The sequence below is a fragment of the Xyrauchen texanus genome, chromosome 10 (assembly GCF_025860055.1).
Source record: "Xyrauchen texanus isolate HMW12.3.18 chromosome 10, RBS_HiC_50CHRs, whole genome shotgun sequence".
NCBI lineage: Eukaryota > Metazoa > Chordata > Actinopteri > Cypriniformes > Catostomidae > Xyrauchen > Xyrauchen texanus.
In genome coordinates, this window is record NC_068285.1 from 13627925 (window position 1) to 13653681 (window position 25757).

The 25757-nt window shown below is 38.0% G+C and overlaps 1 protein-coding gene across 2 annotated transcripts in view; it reads right to left on the reverse strand.

Moving 5' to 3' along the window:
* Positions 1-25530, reverse strand: part of erf (Ets2 repressor factor) — a 41050-nt gene extending 15520 nt beyond the window's left edge. For both annotated transcript variants that reach the window (XM_052136454.1, XM_052136453.1), the window contains exon 1: positions 24986-25530. In XM_052136454.1, coding sequence (XP_051992414.1) covers positions 24986-25007 — 22 coding nt within the window. In that variant the 5' untranslated portion in view covers positions 25008-25530. The remainder of the gene's footprint in view (positions 1-24985) is intronic.
* Between the last annotated feature and the right edge of the window lie 227 nt (positions 25531-25757).

Sequence of the window (25757 nt, forward strand, 5' to 3'; positions counted from 1 at the left end):
GATCCATATCTGCATGATTTTATGCATTGCACTGCTGCCACACAATTGGCTGATTAGATAATCAAATAAATAATTAGGTGTACACATGTACCTAATAAATTGGTCGGCAAGTATGTGTGTATATACACTCACCTAAAGGATTATTAGGAACGCCATACTAATACTGTGTTTGACCCCCTTTCGCCTTCAGAACTGCCTTAATTCTACGTGGCATTGATTCAACAAGGTGCTGAAAGCATTCTTTAGAAATGTTGGCCCATATTGATAGGATAGCATCTTGCAGAGATTTGTGGGATGCACATCCAGGGCACGAAGCTCCCGTTCCACCACATCTCAATGATGCTCTATTGGGTTGAGATCCGGTGACTGTGGGGGCCATTTTAGTACAGTGAACTCATTGTCATGTTCAAGAAACCAATTTGAAATGATTCGAGCTTTGTGACATGGTGCATTATCCTGCTGGAAGTAGCCATCAGAGGATGGGTACATGGTGGCCATAAAAGGATGGACATGGTCAGAAACAATGCTCAGGTAGGCAGTGGCATTTAAACGATGCCCAATTGGCACTAAGGGGCCTAAAGTGTGCCAAGAAAACATCCCCCACACCATTACACCACCACCACCAGCCTGCACAGTGGTAACAAGGCATGATGGATCCATGTTCTCATTCTGTTTACGCCAAATTCTGACTCTACCATCTGAATGTCTCAACAGAAATCGAGACTCATCAGACCAGGCAACATTTTTCCAGTCTTCAACTGTCCAATTTTGGTGAGCTCTTGCAAATTGTAGCCTCTTTTTCCTATATGTAGTGGAGATGAGTGGTACCCGGTGGGGTCTTCTGCTGTTGTAGCCCATCCGCCTCAAGGTTGTGCGTGTTGTGGCTTCACAAATGCTTTGCTGCATACCTCGGTTGTAACGAGTGGTTATTTCAGGCAAAGCTGCTCTTCTATCAGCTTGAATCAGTCGGCCCATTCTCCTCTGACCTCTACCATCAACAAGGCATTTTTGCCCACAGGACTGCCACATACTGGATGTTTTTCCCTTTTCACACCATTCTTTGTAAACCCTAGAAATGGTTGTGCGTGAAAATCCCAGTAACTGAGCAGATTGTGAAATACTCAGACCGGCCCGTCTGGCACCAACAACCATGCCACACTCAAAATTGCTTAAATCACCTTTCTTTCCCATTCTGACATTCAGTTTGGAGTTCAGGAGATTGTCTTGACCAGGACCACACCCCTAAATGCATTGAAGCAACTGCCATGTGATTGGTTGATTAGATAATTGCATTAATGAGAAATTGAACAGGTGTTCCTAATAATCCTTTAGGTGAGTATATATATATATATATCCCATCCCTATCCACCAATATGACAAGTGTACTAAAATGGAAAAAAAGCAAAGTAAACAGCAGAGAACCGAATAGGGTGAACAGTGGATGAGAGAGGCAGACAGAGAGTGGGAGAGGATGTGGAGTCAACCAGAAAAAGAGAATAAACACTCAGGTTGAGAGGAGAGGATCAAAGAGTCAGCCAGTCATCTGTGCACAGTGCCAGCCTGCAACCCTCACATGATCCTCGCCATGCAAGCTTACATAACACGCTTTTTGTGTGCGTGTATGTGCCCACAACAGTCATGCTGCCTGCCAACCTTGACAATAAATGTTCAGGGTTGTTGCCCCTGACAGGGAGCAGACAGGCATTCAAATCCCTCCGCCTCATCTTTCACCTCCAAAACTTAAAAAATAAACAACAAAAAAAAAAAAAAATCATTCAGACCCATATGACCTCATAGAGCAGTGCTAACTGGAGAAGACATGTTGATACTCTGTTGGTTTATCTCTAGTTACCCACTGAAGGGTCAGGGCAATGGGTTGAGTTTCTTGAGGACACTGTTGAGTAGAACTGGGTAAAAGTATATACACTGGCAGCCAAAAGTTTGGATTAATGTACAGATTTTGCTCTTATGGAACGAAACTGGTACTTTTATTCACCAAGTGGCATTCAACTGATCACAATGTATAGTCTTCTCTTTACTGTTGTACATGCAACTAGTGTCAAGCGGGTAGAATTCAATAAAGCTGTCAGCTGAGTACATGTGAGGCGTCTATTTCTCAAACTAGTGACTCTGATGTACTTATCCTCTTGTTTATTTGCACATCTGGCCTTCCACATCTCATTGTCCTTTGTCTATGAAGACTGTAGTGTACACCTTTGTATGAAATCTTCAGTTTTTTGGCAATTTCAAGCATTGTATAGCCTTCATTCCTCAAAACAATGATTGACTGATGAGTTTCTAGAGAAAGCAGTTTCTTTTTTGCCATTTTTGACCTAATATTGACCTTAAGACATGCCAGTCTATTGCATACTCAAAAACAAACACAAAGACAATGTTAAGCTTCATTTAACGAACTAAATAGCTTTCAACTGTGTTTGATATAATGGCAAGTGATTTTCTAGTACCAAATTAGCAATTTAGCATGTTTACTCAAAGATAAGGTGTTGGAGTGATGACTGCTGGATTTGATCAAAAATGACTTTTTTCAAATATTGATGGTGCTGTTTTTTACATCAGTAATGTCCTGAATATATGTGATATGTGATCAGCATAGAATGGATGAGGTAAAGCCATAAGATTCTCTCATTCATATTCGCTCATTCACAGATATGGTAAATGGTCTGCACTTATATAGCGCCTTTTAACCTTAACGGTATTCAAAGCGCTTTACACATAGTGTGACACATTCACCCATTCATACACACATTCATAAACCAATGCAAGGCGCAAGCCTTGGCCGGCCATTGGGAGCAACTTGGGGTTCAGTGTCTTGCCCAAGGACACTTCGGCATGTGGAGTCCATGTGGAGTCATGTGGGCCGGGATTCGAACCACCAATCCTCAAATTAGTAGCCAACCCACTCTACCACCTGAGCCACAGGCCCAGTCAGATGCTCTTTTCAGAGATACTGGTGATGTCAACCATATGCAAGCAAAATGGACATTATAACTGAAATGTACCCATATCGAATCAAACAGAAGTCGAATAGGGAAATATGCATCTAAAAATATTCATTTGTGTACAGTAGGTCAGTCAGTCACACATATGGGATGGAATTAGTAAATTATGACAATTAAACTTTTTGGGTGAACTATTTCTTTAAACTCAAATGATAAACACTTTTTTGAATGTAACAATTCACCAAACGTTTGCCAACATCACTTTAACATCACTTTGATAAATTGTGTTGTCTACATCATTTAATTTAGCAAAGCACACTGTGATTAGTTTTTTAATTTTGGAGGCTCATTAAGCTGAAAAATAAAACTGTCCTGCATTCTGTGAGTGTGAAACTGGAACAGTTATCACTTTAATTGTAAATAAGTCAAGGTTGATTGCACAGCAGGCTATTTCCATCAGGGCCACCGCTGAAGTTCACAGACGCATGACAATGTGCAAATGAATTTGAAAAGCAGTGACAGAAATGGCATCAGCAACAGGTTTATACAGAGCATGGCATCTCTACAATGGAGGTACGTTTATTCAGCGTTGACAGGCTGAAACATGAAAGGCCAAAAAACAAGCTCAATAAACAAGTGACAAAAGATTAATTTCTAAAGCACTTTTTTATTAAGGGAAATTAAAATGTTTATATGATGCAGGTTATCAAATTACTCGCACATGTTTTTCACATTTGAACCGAGAAAAGTTTTGAAGTGACTGGCTAAGACATATTTAAATTTACTAGATATATGCAGATTTTTTTATATTAAACCTCACCACTTTAGAAAAAGGTACAACTCTAAACATTTTTGGACAATAAAAAAAAAAAAGAAATACACTGCATTTAAACTGTACAACTGCAAATTGTAATTACGTGATAGAAAATGTTTCCAAGTATCTATGTTTCTTCCCCAACGAGGGTAGACTCCACTATCCCAACAGTATGAAAATAAATAACACAATCAGTAACCCACACCAAACATTTTTGTTATAGTCATAATATGGATAATCGGTCTCCTTGATCTAAATTGCTTCATATTCCACACTTAAGACAGGTGTTTAAGGAACACTTTAACCCAAATATGAGGGAACTGAAGGCAAAAGGGATCAAGTGTTTGATTTAGGGCTGAAACTAATGATTATTTTGATAATTGATTAATCTAACGATTATTCCAATGATTAATCATTAGCCCTTAACTGATTTCTCAGCTTGTGTACTTAAATGGTAGTATTAAATGTGCTCCCTAACAATAAAGAGGAAAAAATGATCTTTTAAAAATACATCTAAATGACATTCACTGAATTAAAGGGGAAAAAATATACTTTAAGTTTAATTCAGAAAAGAAATTCACTGCAAAAGATCCTTTAGTAATCAAGTGTTTTGTCTCGTTTTCCATTTAAAATTGCCTATAAATCCTTAAAAAAAAGATACATTTACTTGAGAAGCAACATATAAGATATTTAGCCTTGCTCTAAGAGAATGTATATTAAATATAAGTATATTTTGTTTATAAATGTATTTTTCGCTTGATTATAATGCTGCGAGTGCAGTAAATATACAATATATTCTATTCAAGATCTATTCTCTAAAAGCAAGCATAAATATCTTATATGCTGCTTATCAGGTTTTAAAATATTTGTATTTTTAATATCATATTCAACATTCTCAGATAGCAATTTTTTCTTATGCAGAATATTTCTTAAGTAAATGTACGTTGTTTAAAGAGTTTTACATATTTACATAGGAAACAAGCCAAAACAAAAACAAAAACTTGACAATTTTCTTCACGGTAATAAATGCACAGTGACATTAATTATGATTCAATAAGTCGCAAGCAATCACGTTATAATCTAGCTGCAGCAAGGTGACGAGCGTCCCCGCGACAGAGTGTGTATCAGCCGGATGCAGTTTCAATCTCTCCCCCTTAGATCGGGACACTTCGCACAACTCATAGAAAAGGCGCTACCCGCACAGAGAAATGCCAGTTTCGGAGTTTGTAGTTATTTACATGACCTGCTTGCATATTATTGAACTATATTAAAGCTATAACGCTCAACACGCAAGTTTTGCTGCAGCGACAGCTCCACTTATTCCACAACGAGTGTGCTTCTCTATTTACTTATTTTGTATTTTTGCATTATAATTCCCTCATACTTTGCGATCTACATCACCTTAAGCTGTTTGGAAAGTTTAGAGTGCATCTGGACTGTGAGCTGTGTAATTCTTCCTCTCTTCAATCAGCTGCGAGCTGCAGTGCTGCTCTCATGCCGTCATTAGAGTTTAATGTGATCTCATGTTACATTAAATAAGACCAAAAGGACTATTCGACAATGAACATTTTTGACATTATTTTTATTGTCGACATGTCGATAATGTAGACTAATCATTTCCGCCCTAGTTTGATTATGTTTGCACGAGTGTTATACTTTACATGACTCAAGACTCTAGGTCATTTGGCCACCCATGTCACACCTTGAGGGTATTTCCCACCCAAGCAGACAAGAGAAAATTGCCTTATGTCCTGACAACCGTCGCCATTAGCTACGTCTAATACTTTAACAGCTGTGGCTCTCTAAGCTAAACATCTAGTAGCTGTTATTTTCACATCAACAATTTTCATGTCAACACCGTCGAGACCAAAACTCCAGTTACCGGCACACAGTGGTGGAGACAGTGCTCCAGATGTCCGGGACGCCGCAGTACGACGGCCAACTCTGCCCAGACAGAAACCAGACGCGTCACAGGGGAGTTCCTCGTAGGGATATGATTAAATCAACCATAAATGGCCAGGCAGGGCGCGTTTCTGGGCCAATTTTCCTGCTATGTGAGGACTGCTGAGCATGAGGAGCAGCCTGCAATGGCTGCCTTCCAAACAATCCTTACCAACAGGCCTGTGCAGGTCTACTGAACTGTATGTGCACTCTAACTGGGCCTAAGAGTTTCACACAAAAAGTACTTTTCTTTGCAAACACTGTACCTCACAACATGACAGTGCTTTTTTCAATACCGATTCCTATAAATAAGCTGATTGTAAGCAGATTGTTAAAAGGTGCACCCAATAAATTTAGTCATTAAAGATGACTACAGTAAGACTAGTCATATTAGTAACCTTATAAAATTGGTTTATTCTTCACTGAGAGGCTCCCCTAATGGGGGCTGCCATGGATAGACCACATGTCGAACCAAATACTATTCGCTTAATCACAGTAACTGCTCTGCAGTTAAAACAATACAATTTAAAACTTTACAAAATGAATATATGCATTTCAGTGATCATTCTAATAAGCAATTAGGGCTGGGCAATAAAACAAAATATTTTTTTAGAGAATAATAATCTCAATATCGATATTTAGCCGATGTTCTACATCTAGACAATCAGATCAGGTTTGTGTCGCTAAAAACGCAAGCAGTTCGGCAAAAGTATTAGTATAACTGCTAACTGAATCATATTTATTAAATCAGCTGGTTTACATTTACATTTATTCATTTGGCAGACGCTTTTATCCAAAGCGACTTACAAAAGAGGAAAAACACAAGTTACACTAGCATCAGAATAGTATTCAAAACAGATTAAAGAGCAACAAGAAAACATTTTTTGTGACTGGTTAAGTGCTCATGGAAAAGATGTGTTTTTAGCGGTTAGTAAGTATTAACTGGCTAGCACCTAGAGGTGGGTAAAAATATAGTTTTTCCAATTAATCACGATCTTCATTTGAAAAATCTCAAAATTGATTAAGTCCAAAGATCGATCTTTCACTCAATGCACAACCCTCTTCTACAATGAGAGGAAATCAATCACATTTGCAAACAAATGCCATGCGACTAAAGTGAATATATTTGGCAACTGGCTGATAAATGTTTACATTTCACTCACCAGCAAATGTGTAGTTTAGTCGTGAAGTGTTCAGCAGCGAGATAATTTCAGCCTGTTGAGAGTAAAAGTTGTTCTGTGTAATGTGTCTCTGAAGAAGAGATTCACGCAACCCATTTGTCATTGAATACTGTCTATTTAATACCCTCTAATACCCTGTTCTTTAAAGTCAGTTGTTGATCAAAAACAACTACAAAAAACATTTAATTCTAATCATGCATCGCACAGATGAGGTAAAGCCATTCAAGTCCGCTCTAGTTAACATAAGCTCAAATTCTGCGGGAAATCTGTATCAATACCCAGCCCTACTAGCAGCTACCTAGACCTGCGGTCAAGTAAACCAGTAATGAGACTAGGTAGTTAGTTAGCTATCCAGCTAATATATCTGTGTGTAGCAAACAAGAATGCATTGACAAAGCAATACAGCCATCGACTGAACACAGCAACAATTCTGACATCAACAGCATTGCTGTTTATTATGTACTATTTAGTTAAAAGTTTTTTCATGACACATAGCCCTGTCAAGTCAGATAATATTCTGTCATAGGTATAAAAAAAACAAATTGTTTTAAACTATTTTTCTTCCTTTACATTTTATGGCATTGGAAAACCAGCTTATGGTGCCTTTTCGCCAGATACTGGGCTTGAGTGTGGAGCAACAATGTAGGATAGTCACCAATATACTACACAAAATAACTTACCTCAAATAATAATAACAAAAATAACAATAAAGTAAAAAGAAAGAAAGGCGTGGGTAAAATTGACATTAATTACTACTTAAATCCTATTAAATGCCTAATAATATTTTTGGCCATACTGCCCAGCCCTAATACCAAAAGTTTAAAAAAAGTTTACAACTTAAATTGCAATGCATTATAAATAACAATCAAAACACTCAATAGCCAAAAGGCTAGGCTTCACAGTGTCCCATTATGTCTTGAGCAGGGTCGAAAGTTTTAGACCATGTATACTCTTTTGACTGCAAGCCCATAGGGGGGTGTTCACCATATACACACAACGACTGTTTTGCGATTACTTCTAGTACAGTCATGTGCAGACTTTCAGCGAACAGCACGGTTATTCTAGATATTTGGACAGTCCACATCTGTGCATTATGTACTGATGACAAAATTTGACCAACAAAAATTACAAAAACACTAGACTGTGTGCGAGACATACTGTCATCCAGAAAACCGTAGTATAATTTGTTCTTAAATATTCAGTAAATTTTTTTGGGCAAGAAAGAGATTTTATATAGTCTGAGTGGCACCTTGGAGGTTCAGTTGATTAAAGGCAGCCACATTTTATTTAGTAATCCAATGAACCTCTAATAATATGCATTAAAACCCTGACACAATAAGAGTTCACTAGCTCAATATAGAGTTAGAAATAAAAAGAGTTTGATAGTGTCACACTTTTAGGTGAAATCAACCAATAAACTATTTTCACTAAGAAAAGTCACGAGAAAGAAAGTCATTGAAAAACTTTCACATCATATTTGAGAATATAAACTGATTTACGATCAACAAAAGCGAAGTTGGAAAGGCAAAAAAACAGCAACCCCTTAAGTTCACTGATAATGTGCAATCTTCAATCTTAAGACTCCTCCAGTCATCACATTCTCTTCATCAGAGTATTAAATCACACACTCCAGTGGCCTTCGCTCAGGTAGCTGAGCAAAAGTCATTAGAACCGTTGAGGTTGCAAGGTTGATAGTGGCATTACGTTTTATCAGCAAGATGTGGATTTTTATCAGAGTAAAGCTTTCATCCTTGATTTATCTTTCACTGGGAGCCACATCTACATGAACTTTTAACCTATTTCTTTTCCTTCCCCCACTTCTGTTCACACTTAGTCATGGGCAGAGAGTCTTCCAGAAGGATCAATCAAAGGAAAACCTGCACAGATCTGCTTGCTTTATCCGGTTCCAGACACCACTTCCAGATTAGGCATCACAAAAAACTGAGAAGTCAGTCACATAGGTCAACCTAGATGTTTTAATGCAGTTTAAATACGTGGCTTTTCATAAAAACTTTCTAAAATTTGCTGAAAGTCTGGCCAAATCTGAGATACTCCCAACCAACAGTATTGTGTGGAAAACATGGTAACGCTTATAACTATAGTGAAACTAAATGAACCTCACCCTCCATCTGTACGAGGGCAGGTGGAAGTCAGCCAGCTTGAATCTGGCTACTATCAATCTCAGTGTTTTCTCCTTGATGCTCCAAGCTCTTTCAAAGCAGCTAATTTTAACTGCCATTGCCCTGCCTATGTCAGATTATACTGGGTTTGGCAGGACCAATCAGGAGAACTCTTCTCTGGAGTTGCCGAAACACAAACTTGTGGATGTGCAAGGCAGCCAAATGGACTTTGCAGAGCAATAAACATGGTGTACTTTTATACACTGTCTCGCCCAATCACTACTATTCCCTGTTATTGGTCGGTTCAGAAAGTAGCTTACTAAATTCTGTATGGTGTTCCCTCCCAGTTGTGGGTTTTGATTCAGGTTCTTCTTTGTCCAATTGTTGGGGATCATTGTTCTATTATTGGCTTTTTCACTTGGCTACAACTTGTGATGGAAGCCGTACCTTCCCTTGCAGCAATATAAAGCCATTCAAGTTCAAAAACAAAATAGGCGTGTTCGTTGGCGAACCCTGCAATTTCCATGAAGTTGAAAACAGGATAAGACAATTCTACAGCAACAGAACCTCAAGACATCTAAAAGATAGCATTTTAATATAAAGCAGAGAAGCTTGTTACAGCATGTTTGAAGATGTCCTCAGTTGATGTCCCCATTGTAAGATCTACCTGTTTGATGGGGGGTGGGGTGGTACTTAACTGATTTGCAAACTTAGTTGAGTAGGGTAATGCTTACTCAAAAGATACCAAAAAAATTTTTTTGTCATAATGGCATCATTCAAACTTTGGAGTGCTGGATTTGAGAAATGCGTAGAGACATCATTGAAGCAAACTTATCTGCTGCTGCTAAGTTTGCTCTTTGTCAATGATGCAATGTCTGATAACACAAAGTGCCATTGTGATCGTCTGAATTCAAACCTTGGCACCCTGCTGAGATCAGTGATTGGTCTACATCAACAGCATGAAAGCATTATTAAACCCAAAGGCTGGCCAGGAGACAATCATCTGGGCTCCAGGTGATTCTCTAGATTGTATATCTGTAACCTGGCTGAGTGTGTGTGTGTCTGTTGTGGAATGTATAAAGAAAAGAGAACGAGTGTTAGAGGGTGGCAAACAGGAGACTAGGTGTCTGAATGTCTCCATGGGGACCCTGGAGGCAACGTTTGGTGCGCTGTACCTCCCCCGTTTAATGAGCAAACACAACAGGCAACAATAACGACTTGTGTCTCACCTTTAATTCCCCTTTCCACATCAATAACAGCAGGGATGGGCATTTTGGTCATTTTTAAATCTTAAGAACGCAACAGATAAATCAACAGAGTCCTTGGGGGGGGCTACGACTGCAGTGATGAACATCTGATTTTAGTTTCCTCCATGTCCTCCTTACCTGGCCAGGTTGCCCAGTTAGGTCCTCTGTCGTGCAATGTACAAAATCATGCAAGGAGTCTTGGAGTGATTTTAGACTCCTCGTTACTTTTCAATAAGCAGATTCAGTGCTGTTGTCAAGGGTAGCTTTTTCCACTAAAATAAAAAATATATATTTCCCATAGAGACTTGGAAATTGTGATCAACTCACTTATTACATCAAGGTTAGACTATTGTAACTCATTGTACACTGGTCCCTCAAACTGCATTATCCCGCTTATAGCTAGTTCAAAACGCGGCAGACAGACTTTTAACAGGGTCAAGAATGTGGGATCACGTTTCCCTGGTTTTAGCATCTCTACACTGGCTTCATGTGAAATTCAGAGTCGATTTTAAATTCAGATTTTTTTACTAAAAGGTACTATCAGGTCTAGCGCCCCAATATATCAATGACCTTCTACACCCTCACTCCCCAACCAGAGCCCCCAGTCTTCTGATCCACTTCTATTGAGGGTTCCTCGTTGCTGCTATAGATCTAAAGGTGACTGTGCCTTTTGAATAGATCATTGAATAGTCTGAAATGGATAAATGCATGATGTTGTATTTAAATGTTTTATTTTATTTTATTATGTTTTATATTTAACTTTAAATCAATCTGTTTTTATATCACTCTTTCATTTTATTTGTTTGATCTGTAAAGCACTTTAGGTCAACTTCTGATGTTTTTAAATGTGCTCCACTTCTACAGTGTTTTCTATTTGAAGCCAACTAATTTCATAGTTGAGAAACAGTGCAGCAACAGAGAATATTACTGAGCAAGAACGTATGTTAAGCATATTTCAAACAGACCCTGCAATGGCAATGTAGAGGCCATATATATATATACACACACACACACACACACACACACACACACACACACACACACAGTACTGTGCACAAACAATCACTTTTGCAAATAGAAAATATTCGAATATAAGAACAGGGCGCTCTGCAACAGATGTCATGTCCCCCACAAACCCCCACTGAACATCGTGTCAGTCTGAGTTTACATAAAGAGACAGAAGCAATCGAGTCCGCCTAAATATATAGAAGAACTGTGATGAATTCTCCAAGAAGCTTGGAACATCCTATCTGCCAACAACCAAGAAAAACTGTGTACCTAGGAGAATTGGGGCTGTTTTAAAGGCAAAGGTGGTCACACCAAATACTGATTTAGCTTTTTTTTATGTTTACTGGACTTTGTATGACATTAAGTGATAAATGAAAACTATTTATGTCATTACTTTTGAAGACATCCTCACTATGCAACATTTTTCACAAGTGCCTAAAACTTTTGCACAGTATTGTGTGATTTTATATATATATATATACACACACACACACACACACACACTTATAGATATAAATCTATACATAATGTGTGTGTGTGTGTGTGTGTGTGTGTGTGTGTGCACGCACATGTGTACACACACACACCCCAATCAGCCACAACATTAAAACCACCTGTCTAATATAGTGATCTGAGTTACTGTAGACTTTGTCAGTTCGAACCAGTCTGGCCATTCTCTGTTGACCTCTCTCATCAACAAGGCCTTTTCATCTGCAGAACTGCCCCTCACTGGATGGTTTTTGTTTTTGGCACCATTCTGAGTAAACTCTTGAGACTGTTGTGTGTGAAAATCCCAGGATGGTGCCCATTTGTCACTAACAATCATCCATGCGATTATCTAATCAGCCAATCATGTGGCAGTAGTGCAGTGCATAATATCATGCAGATATGGGTCAGGAGCTTCAGTTAATGTTCACATCAACCATCAGAATGGGGAAAAATGTGATCTCAATGATTCGGACCGTGGCATGATTGTTAGTGCCAGATGGGCAGGTTTGAGTATTTCTGTAACTGCTGATCTCCTGGGATTTTCACATGCAACAGTCTCTAGAATTTACTTCGAATGGTGCCAAAAACAAAAAACAAATGGCTGTTCTGTGGACGGAAATGTCTTGTTGATGAGAGAGGTCAACAGAGAATGGCCAGACTGATTCGAACTGACAAAGTCTACAATAACTCAGATAACCACTCTGTACAATTGTGGTGAGAAGAATAGTATCTCTGAATGCTATTCTGAGATGCGGGTTGGTGCGGTTTTGGCGACACGAGGGAGACTTAAATAATATTAGGCAGATGGTTATAATGTTGTGGCTGATCGGTGTGTAGTGTATATATATATATATATATATATATATATATATATATATATATATATATATAGTAGAGTGCATAATTTTGCATGCCCCTCTTCAAAAGTGGTCCGGATGGCCACAGAGACAACAGAAGTGTTAATTGAATGAAATTCCAGATCAAGTTTATAGCACTAAGCCAATCTCAATCATTAATAACCAGAAGATAAAAAAAAACAAGATCTGGTACACAATGCTAGACTTTTAAATTACAAACAAGCCCAAATTACACCTGATTCATTAAAAAGACTTGGTTCAAAAGAGTCATTTGTTCGTTGTTTCAGAGCTTTCATGCTTGAAAAGACAAGAGATGCGTGGAGTGTATTTTAACACTTCCTCAGCTGATGTCCTTCCTTCAAATATTCGATTACGCATGGTACCATGAATACTTGGACAAACAGATGAAGACTGGATAAAACCATCTGCTAAATAGATTAACAGTTAGTGTACCCCACTAACTTTTTTCATAAAGTGTAATCAAATATATCTGCAATGGACTGAAAGTCATCATGTATTGTGTTGGCACAAATTGCTTTGTAACGTTGACAATAACAGCAATCTTAAAATTAAAAATGAGATCAAGAGAGAACAGAGCAGAGAGAGCATGATGGAGTGGAAAAAGGGGTGGCAGTGATGGGAGGGGGGTGAAAATTAGAAGTCAACAGATTGCCTCGTTTCAAGTGCTATGTTGTGGTTAGGTCTCAAGACTCGCTCTTCACTTTCATTTTCCTCCAAAGACAAACACACATACACACAGTCACTGACGGCACATGCCACGGCTCCAGCTATGGGATTTGAATGCCGTCTCCATGGTCGCTCCCTGTTTTCTCTCCCACCCCAGGCCAAGTCTGCAGCACCAAAAAACTTTGCCAATCCTTTCCCTCACTGCTAATGGGCCTTTCATTTACAAGCTTTCCATTAGCGCACAGACATCAGGCCTCCGCAAACTATGCACAGCCACATGTCAGTCACAGCCACTTGTTTTCAACAAAGTTAGAATTGGGTAAAATGTCCCATCAAGGCCAGCACAACTTTTTAGTTCTTTTTAAAGGTTCAGTTTAAAGGTTTTGGAAATCACCTAAATGCCACAAGACACCAGAATCCCTCTGAAAATGTTTGGTTCGCAAATGATTACATTTTTTAATACTCTAATTTCCATTGTTCTGCAAAAGTGTCTGAAAGTTCCAGCGCCCTATTTGGTGGCCTACGCGGAATCGGAAATCCACTGACAGGATCTGAAAGCACTCTCTCCTCCACACAGATCTCTGTGACACAGATTATGAGCTGTGATCAAACCTGCGTGGCCCACGTGTAGTAGGGCTGCACAATAAATATAATTATTGAGATCACAATACGGCTGCCACAATTAACTAAGTGAAATGTGTCAATTAAAGCAATAAATCAAGGTGTACTTCTCTCGTTCTATAAAATTTTCTATTTAAGCCCTACGAGGTGTTTTTTGCTACAGTTGAGCACTGTAACCAATTACATGACCACTGACCATCTAGGCACTTGATTTACTGATGAACAGTAGGCCTGGGTATCAATACAGATTTCCCAGTTTGATTCGATTCAAATTCACAAGCTCTCAAATCAATTAGATTCTGATATGACTGGATTCAAATCGGATTCATTTTGGTATGTCATGGTTATATTTTCCATCTTGCTTTTATATAAAATAATTTTTCAGCTAATGCTGTAAATAAAACTGGGAACCTTTGAACTTGGTCCATTATGAAATATTAATTAAAAAAACTACCAGCAAGGCCCAAACTATGCAGATCAATTGCCATTTATTTTACAGATAGAATAACAGCACAACCAAAGCTTAAGTAAACTATACAGTTTAAAGGTTGATCTTTGATTTTAAGAATCAATATTGGGATCATTAAAATGAGGATAGCGATTAATTGGAAAATCTTAGTTTTTTTACCCAGCCCTAGACCTGTCGTAATTATCAAATAATTGTCTGATCGCGTTTATTTCAGATAACCGTGATTATTGTGCACTTCAAATTCCAATCACATTGTACTGTCCAAATAAAGGAATTTTAAGTGTTTGCATTATGTGAGTACTCCAACTGAACTCCGACTGTCTCATGAAGATGCGTAGTGGACCACACTCAGAACAACTTTTGAAGAGCTGTGAATATTAACCAATTCTTTAGCGCAGATGCACATGCTGTCTGTGGAGAGGTTTCCGCCAAACTCCAACGAAAATATTAGCAAGGATTTAGATAGTGAACACAATGTTTATAAGTAAAATATGACTTAATAACTTCTGAAGGTGTATTAACCTCTTAACCAGCACCCCTATTTTTGAGAATTTTCTGAAAATGACATACCCAAATACAAATGTCTGTAGCTCCTAAACCATATGGTCCACATTCATAACTCTGATATTTTTTTAAACTAGACACTTGAAACTTTGTTACCCAAGAGTCATATTAATTCAAAAGTAGCATAGGAACAGAGTAAAACAAGGTCAAATTTACATGAAAGTGACTCACGATTTCTATGAATGAACTTCATTTAGGGAAAAATGTATCAGACTTTTATGTTAAAGGCCTGAAAACACCATAAAGATAAAACTGAATGTCTGACCATGTTCTGATTCAAATTTGAAGATGATACTCCCAAAAATGTAGTTTCTGTAAGCTTTTATTCAGGGAAAGTCTAGGCGTCCTTTCCAAAAGGCCATTTGGAGACTCCAAATGGACATCTGGTAACCAAATGACATAAGGAGTAAACACTACATACTACATACATGTATATCAATTCAGAACTGTTCTGCTCATCAAACCACACAAGAAAAAATGATTTCAGCACAACATTTTAACAAAAAACTCTTTATTTTGAACAATTCTGATAGCAAAAACAGTGAAACAAAAAAAACTCACTTCATGTATGCATTTCAAAAGTGATCGTTTTACAACTAATTAATAAATTATATAAAAAGAAAACAACATTTGTAATTGCAACAGTGTTTTTTACACAAATAAATTACAATAAACTGATAATTATAATAAATATCCAATTACTAAAGAAAAAAAAATACAATTACAGTATTTACAGTATTTATGTTGATCCAAGGCAGTCACTAACAAGGTTCGTTACCAACTGGAAACCAAAGCCACTGAAAGACAGGAAAGATAAAGATATTTTTGTTATATTATATGCATCATAAATATAATGTGTGTGTGTGATATAAATATTATGTCTTTATGTATAATATACAGCTATCACCTAGCTACTCGTGTAGCCTCGTGTCTTTGCTAGTCATTTTATAATCAAAAACATGATATGAACAGAAAAACTGCCAATACTTCATAAACATAAAAACTCAAGACGATGTGTTTCAACTTACCGATCTAATACGGGATCGAGTCCATGGAGAAACATCTCCTCTTCAGCCGAATCGACACTCGACACCGTGCTCTCTCTGTCTAAGATGTCTGTTTCTGCGTCTTTCTGCTGTTCTTCATCGCTACTCCTCATTATCTCCTCCAAAACACTCTCAACACCACAAAAACTCCTCTTCAGTCGACGATCCATGATGTAGATTGTTAGATATAATGTTGATGATGATGAATAAATCCGCGCGTTGAAACGAGCTCCGTGTAGCAAAAAAAGGTAAAAACTGTGCGCGCTGTGCGTAAAATGACGAAGAGCGCACGAGTGGACGCACTTGTATTAGACCTATGTATTAGACAGATCTTCTGAGGTAAACTAAGCAAACTGTCAATCACTGCAATCGTGTTTTAGTTGGTTAATACTCCCATCCATCAAAATTTTGCTGACCAGACATTGGGTGGCTTTTATCCAGTCAAAAACCGAGGTGCGAGAGTGACAGGTCCCGCAGCCTGTTGTTGCGCTCCCTTCATATTTTGGTCATTACAGAGCCTGTGATTGAAGGAGAGAAACAGGGAATGGCTCATTTTATCGGAAACAGTCCAAGCTACGGGGAGAGATGGTTTTTGAACATTGGAATACAAATTAGAATCGATATTTCATTGAAAGTGAACATGATGGATTACTCTAACTGGAAGCGCTCATGAAAACTGAGGAGGATATTTCGTTTTTTTCCCTATTTTTTTGTTGTTTTGGATTAAAAAGTGGGATGCATTTTGAAGAGTAGACCCTTACATTGAAATGTATGCTGGTGTTTCTTGGATTCGTCCGAACTGATCTGAACCATAGGAGATGAAAGATAAGTATTGCCGTTCATTTTGTTCATATTTACAGGGTCAGCATTTAATTTAACCCTTTCCTCTCTGGTGTATTGATTGCAAAAACAAGTTCAGAACGTGATTCTTGAGTGTTTTAGCTTTCAAATGATGCATAGTTTATGATAGTTGATTGAATATTTGTTATAAAACAAAGGTAATAAAATTATAAACACGCCCCCACAGCCCGCCCACGCCCCCCTGCTGGTATAAGGCGTTAAACACACATACACCTTAAAACACACATAAACCTTAAGTGTGACCATTTTTATGACAATTAATCATCATAATCTTGAAAGCCCTAAAGCAGCTATATAATCATCATAATCATGTAATTGCAATTACAATATCAAGGGAAATAATCTGCAATTATGATTTTTGTCTTAATCCTGCAGCTCTACTAGTCTCAATTAATATAGTCTCACTTAAACAGTTTAATATCTGACCCTTTGCACCAGCACTGGATCTGCCTGCAAAAATAAATTGGCTGTATAAAAATAAAAGTATGAGCGAGTCAAAGTGGCGTCACCACAAAGATGGCAGCTCAAGAGACGGAGAGAGCGCACAACTGTGAGAATTAGGAACGTGTGTGTGCCTCCTCCTTCAGTGCAGGCTGGGGTATGTGTGTGTGTTTGTATTTAATGCAACACAGACAGCAGCCATTAAAGTGGAATGTGGGGGGTCCGGCCCCCACTAATAAACTATGTGTGCTGCACACCAAACACTCGCTTAAACCGTGACTCCTTGTCTTCATTACAACCATATTACGAGGAAAGGGTGCGTCATTTTCACAAAACCATTATCATTTATACTTGTGAGAATGGAACATATTGGTTGCCACAATATAAAGAGGTTAAATAATAGGAAAAAATCTGGAATATCCATACTAATCCGTTTCCATTTGACGCCATAATTTACCAAAGTATGCAGTAATGGAGAGCGTTTTCGAAACAAATTTTTCGGTGGAAGATAAACAACTCTTCATGGTGGATGAGAGGTGTAAGCGTAGACAAATAAATGCTTTTTCAAACAAAAATGTATTAATGTTGACGTGACCTTTAAAGACACAAAATCTTTAGAACATTTAGAATTTCATTTAACTTCTACGAAACTGTGGTGTCCAAAGCTACTCATAACAAAGTTAAGTTACCCTTTTGAAAAGTAGTTATCAACACTACAAGCTACTAAAAAAAATATTAGCTAACCGCATTCATAGTGGCAATATTATTAAAATTATAGAGCCCTATCTAAATATCAGATTAGACCATATCATGCGCAAGAATGTGATTGTATCAAGATGTAGATTGGAATGCAGGTGCGGACTCAAAAAAACTCAAAAGGGGACCACTATTGAAAATGTCAGAGAACGTATACACAACTCAAACTAACAAACGGTTACACGAGCGTGACCACACCAAAACCACACGCTCGAACTGTCAGACATGGTCTCAACAAAACCTCAGAGTTCCCACCAAACTGTGGCCTCTACTAGACACAACACTCTGAAGGTCGGCCGTGCTCAAACCTCAGTTGTCGACATGTTTGGCACACTGACACAAAAGAGCCTGTGCACATGGCATTAGGGGCACTGGCACCAGAATCTTAAAATGCAGATTAAAGAAAGGTGTGCCGTCAGATATGACAAAGACCCATAGATGAACCTTAGGCTGACTATTGTAGGAACCTTTGCTTCTATGAAAGGTAACAAAGACCATCCTGGCAGGCAAGAAGTAGAGGAAGCCACATGTGTTGTGCACAATCTCACAAAAGTATTGCTCATCAAAGAGTTATTCCTGTTTTTTGAGAAAACTGTGGTTTCTTCCATCAAGCATGCAGGGAAAGCTATTGATCTGAGACTAAAGACAGGAAAAGCAAAGCCTGCAGTCACAAATGCGACTGAATCTAAAGAGATGAAAAGGAGATCTTTTCTTCAGCTTTTGAACAAACATGAGCCGTATTATTTAGGTCACAGTGACTGCAAGCACCTTTAGATGCTGGAAATCATCTGGTCTTTAACTTTCCACTATAGCTAAAGGACTTTAAAGGACTAATTCACCCAAAAATGAAAATGCTGTTATAATTTTCTCACCCTGAGAAATGTCGTCCTAAACCTGTATGACTTTCTTTCTGATGTAGAACACAAAAGGAGATGATAATGAGTAGGCTATACCAGTCCATCTTTTCAATACAACAGCAGTATAGTGAATGACTCACTTTAAAGCTTTAAAAAAGGACCCAAAAAGTAGTCGCCCAGGCTAGATTTTCACTGAAACATTACTTAAATGTTGAGATGTTTCTCATCAAAACTTATTGTATGAATTCAGAGGACTTGAAATACGATGGACAAGTCCCATGGACAACTTTTTTAGGTCCTTATTTAAGCTGCAATGCAAGTCGTTACCAACGTTGCCATTATATTGACAAAACACATTGGTATATTCATTAAAACTCCTGTTGTGTTCCACTAAGGAAGAAAGTCATATGGGCTTTGTTGTACTGACACAAGGGTGAGTAAATTGTCAACATTGTCATTTTTGGGTAAATTATTCTTTAATGCAAATTACATTTCCAACTTAAGCACTGGCAGAAATAACCCTTGTTCAATGGAAAAAATAGTAGCCAAGCTCATTTCTTTATGTAATTAGAGATTTATTTGAAAAGGTGTACAGATGCAACAAGAGAGTAGTTTCAATTCCACATCTGGTAGTTAATTTCTACACTTGAGTTCCTTTTGGATAGTTCTCTAAATACTCTGCAGGGCGAGTGGCTCACCATTAAACTAGCAACATTGTGCATGTCTCTTTAAACCCAAAGTACACCACTATATGTCTAACTTACTTGAGTGTTACTGTGTGGCTGGTTAGATGTTCATCTGTATGGGGTTTCCAGGAAAACAAAAACAGGCCAGGAAACACAGCCAATCCGCTGAGCTGCGTACAACACATCAACCAAAGCATGCTTCCTGAGCAACTCTACAGCAATGGCATACAAGTGAGAAAACCTAATGACATATGTTAACCTAAAATCTACAAATAATATAATTTCCAAACATTTAAATCAGGTTCTCAGGAGATGCACCTCCATGTCTCTCCATTCTAAATGGCTCAGAAAATCTCTTGCAGATGCAGGCAAGCATCTGTTTAAGGAAAGGCTGTATAGGCAAACTTTAAATTGAAACGTCTGGGATGAATTTGGTAGCATTAACTGCCTCATATCTCATATGTCTTCCTAAGCTAACAAAAAGAGAAAAAAATAAAAACTGCAAAAAATATCCTAATAGTTAGAAGAACATCTTAAAACACCCATGGCACTTCCATGCCAATGGAACAGTGAATCATACCTTTGTAGCAAAGTTGAAATTACACACTTCCACCTACGCTCAGCCCACTCCGACCTGGACTTTCCTTTGAAAAATAATGGCACCAACCACCCTCCCTAAATGCTGGCTAATTGCCCATGTGGGTCCCTTAACTTCATACGATGGAAGAGACAACAGCGTGTTTCCAGATTTGAGACCCACGAGTGGCAAAGTGTTGATATAATGAATAACACAATTGGAAAAACTTACTAAAAATAGGCCACTTATTGGTCTACAAGACAGACAGACATCTTGCTTAGCTGGGCGGCAAGAGTTGATGGCCAAACAGAGTGCCAAAGTGCAAACTGATGCAACTGTGTGTCTTTTTTGCATTAACCCTACTGATAATATGAGAAACAAGTTGGAAATTCAAAAAGTAATAGCCCAGACTTAAAGGAATGGTCTGGATTCAATACAAGTTAAGCTCAATCAACAGAATTTTTGGTTTAGTGATAATAAACCAGAAAAAATGGACTCACCCCTCGTTTATTTATAAAATAAAAATATTTCAGTAAGATTGCACTTACAAAAGAAGTGATGCCAGTCCATATACATTCAAATACACACTCTTTCAAAAGTTTAGCCACAAAACATAAACATTGTACATGTTAACATGATTTTATTGTGATAAAATTACTTTCTAAACTTATCGGTGCAAATGTACTATCCAATACCAGGATTACAAGGCTTTGTTGTCATGACAATTGAAGAGTAAATATTGGGAAAGATAAGCAATTTACACAGATAAGCAATTTTAGCACTGAAATAACATCAACATAAAATTCTCATCTTGCATCTACACTTTTAAAACAATGAAAATTTTAACCTTTATGGACTGGCCCAATTCACTTAAATTGTTAGGGCCTAACTGTAACCATGATGTACAAATGTAACCATTTTTGCTTTAAAAAAATATATAATAATAAACAAGGTATAAAACAGAAATATGTTTTGTGGAAATAAGACATAATGCCACAAATGCTGTTAACTGACCTTAACTTTGTTTTGAACATGGAAAATTCCTTTAAATACAAATACATAGAGAAAACTTGCTTTTCTGTGATTTCAACAATCTAGGTCAAACTACGTTCGAAAACTCAATAGAATAATAGTATACAGAAAACCCTGGATTATCGCCTAAATACAGCAGTGACTTCATCCCAAAACAATACTATTAACCAGCAGGTAAAATAGCTGGTTTAGATGACTCTTTAATCCCTTGGGTTGCAAAATAGCTATTCAAAAGCAGGGGACCAAGCTCATAGTTTTAAACACAAAGCCAAGGTGTCTTGGGCGGGGCACACCTCGCCTGAAAGGCACAACTTGATATGGCACAAAGACTTATAGTATAGTTCATTTCCGCTGACAAAAACTCTTTCACCTTCTGTTTAAGTACTGTCCAATTGAAAATGTAAGAGTTGGGTGAAGAATAACACTCTACATAGGCTATTGCTTTTACACCTCCCAGCTTGCAGAATTCTCTTAAGACTAAGCATTTAGTTCAGCAAAACAAAGAGTCATGCCCTGGACCAATTAAAACAACAAAAAAGGAGCTAGATCAGAAACTTGTGAGATCAACTACCTCGATAATCCCACTATGTTTAGATTTGACAGGAGTTAGTTAGTAAGTGTAGCACAGAACCCCACCTCTGCACACCTACGCAAAAACGCAGACTTGCATCCCAGACACGACGTACAACATGGAAAACTTCTACCATACCATAAGAAGGGTTACTTTATATGCTGGAGACCAAATGAGGGGGAGGAGGAATGGAAGAATTAGCTAATGGTTTAATGCATAAGAGCACGACTTCAGCGTTGGTGGAGCACTGACTCAAAAGACATGAACTGGCATCCTTTTTCTAAAAAACCAGATGAATATTCACCTGATTACTAAAGCTGCACTATGTAAGATTTGCCATTATTGATTGAGTACATGAACAACCAGTGTTCAAAACAATGTTCTTACCTTACCCCGATTCACTACAGTGAGCCTATAAAATTACTTGTAATTTGAGTCAAGATTTGCAGTGAAATCGCTGGATTACGACTTACATCCTTGGCTCGTGTCCGTGAACATTGGAAAGAGCCGGCTGTATCTTCCCATGTAAACAGTAGATGGCGGTAACGCAATGTTTTAGTTTGCGAGTAGCCGTTAAAAAGAAGAAAGAAACTACAGTTCAGTCATTCACACTCACACATTTCAGGACTAGAGCTGAAACGAACATTTTCGTTGTCGAATAGTTCTTTGATCTCATTTAACGTAACATGAGATCACATTAAACTCTAATGACGGCATGAGATCAGCACTGCAGCTCGCAGCTGATTGAAGAGAGGAAGAATTACACAGCTCACAGTCCAGATGCACTCTAAACTTTCCAAATAGCAAAATATGAGGGAATTATAATGTAAAAATACAAAATAAGTAAATACAGAAGCACTCCCATTATGGAATAAGTGGAGCTGCAGCAAAACTTGCATGTTGAGCATCTTTAAAGGAAACACCCCAGCGTTACATTTAATGCATTATAGCTTTATAAAAGTTCAAATAATATGGAAGCAGATCATGTAAATGACTACAAACTCCGAAACTCTCTCTGCGGTCAGCGCCTCTACTATGAGCTGTACGAAGTGTCCCGATCTAAGCGGGAGAGATTGAAACTGCACCCGGCTGAGGCACACTCTGCCGCGGGGACGCTCGTCCCTCGAGCGCGCACGCTTAATGCAGCTAGATTATAACATGATGGCTCGCGACTTATTTAATCATAATATGATTATATGAATAATTTCTTATCGTGTAGAAAATTGCCATTATGCAGCTTTATTAATAAGAGAGAGTTTGTTTTGTGAGTTAAAGATGGATTGAAGTGAACAGAAAGGTGAGAGAGGAAGTCTTCACCTTATTATACACTTAAACAAAATACGTTTTGATCTGTTTTCCAATATAAATATATACAAATCCTTCAAAACAATGCACATTTACTTTAGCAACTATACTGCAGTAGAAACAATTGTTATCTGAGAATGTTCAATATAACATTAAAATATCTAAAAATCCTTAAAAAAAGATGCATTCACCTGAGCAGCAGCATATATGATATTTAGACTTGCTTTTAGAGAATAGATCTTGAATAGAAGTATATTGTGTATTTACTGCACTCGCAGCATTATAACCAATTGAAAAATACATTTATAAACAAAATACACTTCTATTTTTTATACATTCTCTATATGCATATACATACTATTATAGTATTACGGTTCACTTATATAATCAACTAAGGCTGTGCAATATAATATAAAATAATAAAGTCTTACAAGCCAAATCACGAGTATCACCTCTTAAATTGTTAAATGTATTACAATACAAACATTAAGATAAAACACTTGAAGAAAATACTGGTAGTGATTGAGCCCTGTTTTTTATCTTATAAGCACTTTGAGTAAGTGTAAAATTAATTCATACACTACAAAGTGCTTTTCTTTCAAAATGAATGTGTCGTTTATCTTCATCAAAGCAAGTGATATTCCAGTTTTAAATGTTTCATTATATAACATTATATCAACATTAAAATAGCAAGTTATGACTCAAGCTCAGAATATCACAAGTCATGATCACACACAGGCAAAGTTCAAATCATGAGATTCATCTGCCAGAAACACGATTCACGTAAAGTGTTCTTCCACAAATTGCTTGCAATTGTAAGTTTCAAACACAGGTGCCGCTAGAGAGCACAACACGTAGTGCAACTTTAAGAGGTCGGTGGTTATAAGGCACAGATGACACATTAAACTGATTTATACTTTGGTTTAATGCAATACTATTGCATCCCAGATAAAAACTTTCCTAAACAAAAAGGGAATTTGTGCTTGACAATCAACCAGATCAATCAAGCAAGCAATAGTGTTTAAAGTAACGTTGGCTTATCCAAAAATGCAAGTAAACAAAGACAACCAGGACTTGGAGCCAAACTAACTTTTACAAAATAACCAATACAAAAATAAAGTTGCCCAAGTACAACAGGAAAGAAAAAACAAACAGAAATGTTAAATATCTTGCCACTTTTCTCAGGGCCAAATTGGTTGAATGTTGGATCAACACAACCGGTTATAAAGTCACAATTTACAATAATTTGAACATCTACTCCTAAACTGTTAAGCATTGGGAAGTGTAATAATTAAGTATATTATCGGACACATACCTATTCTAAAACAACCATGATTGTCTAACTCCAGAACAGTTCAATGGGGGGGGGGTTAAACCAAAACTTGTGTGCCCCTAAATACCTTACAGTTTTAATCGTTAACAGCGCACAATTTCAGCTTGATAAACACCATGTCGTGACAGCCATTCAAAAAATGTTAAACAACCGTAACAATATAAATAATGTTAAGTGAGGAAAAACTTGTGAAAACTAACTTTCTTTGTCAGCTAGCTGCTTGGTTTTCCTCACTTTTAACTTTTCCAGGCTTTTAAACTAACAAAGTCCCACCTAAATCTTACATTTAAGACCTTCAACGCTGTTCTGAGCCAAGTCTTTACGTATAAAGTCATTTCAGTGAGGCATAAAATAAACACAAACATTAAAGTGGCTAACCAGCTAATCAGACGGGAATTAGCAGGATGCATATCCACAGTGAACCCCCGTTAAACTCATCCAAAGCTACACAACACACACACATTGAAACTCCACAAATATAAACTTTTCCACCTCTATATAATTAATATTTAGCTTACAGTTGTATCAAGCATATCTGGTGTAGTTGTTTATAAAAACTTACCCGTATCGCCAGGGGTCTTCATGTTTGAGAGTATAGTCGCTTCGTTAGCAAGTCGTGCTAACTGAGAAAGAAGAGAGAGAGAGATAGAGAGAGAGTGAGAGAAAGAGAGATGAAATTAGCTTCTGTTCCTTTCGATGAGTTTAAGATCGCACACAAAACTCCTGTGTAAACTTTTCCTCCTCCGCTCAGATCCAGCCCCTTTACTCGTACTCCCACAGTTTGTTTGGAGTTTTATGTGTGTGTTTTGTTTTTCCTTCCCAACGTGGAGACGTTCGTTGTTGTCTTGTGGCTGGAGAGACTCGCTCTCTTGCAGTCAGATATCGGAGCGCGTCGTGCCGATGGACGAGGACCGTGTCCGTGCTGAACTCCTGATTACTTTATACGCGCTGCGAAGTTGCATATTCAAGCCTTCACGTTGAACACGGCGATGCCAACTAAATCAAAACACACGAGACGAGAGAAACACGATCCACTTTTCCTTTTCCCCCTCTCTTTTCACGGACTTTTTCTTTTTCCACTCACTCTGAGCAACTCTCTCTGTCCACTGCCCACCTCTCTCCTCCTCCTCCTCCTCCTCCTCCTCTATCGGGGTGTCGTGTTTCGTTCTTCCAGCCACACGGGGCCGCCCACGGTAAGCGGGGGAGGGAGAGGCGGGGATAGAATGCGTAGCCACGCCCATTCACCATTTGTGCTGGGGCTGGCGGCGTCACTGCAGCACGCTGGTCTGGAGACCGCCAACGCCGTGTGATCTTTGCTAGCATTGTGCAAGGCG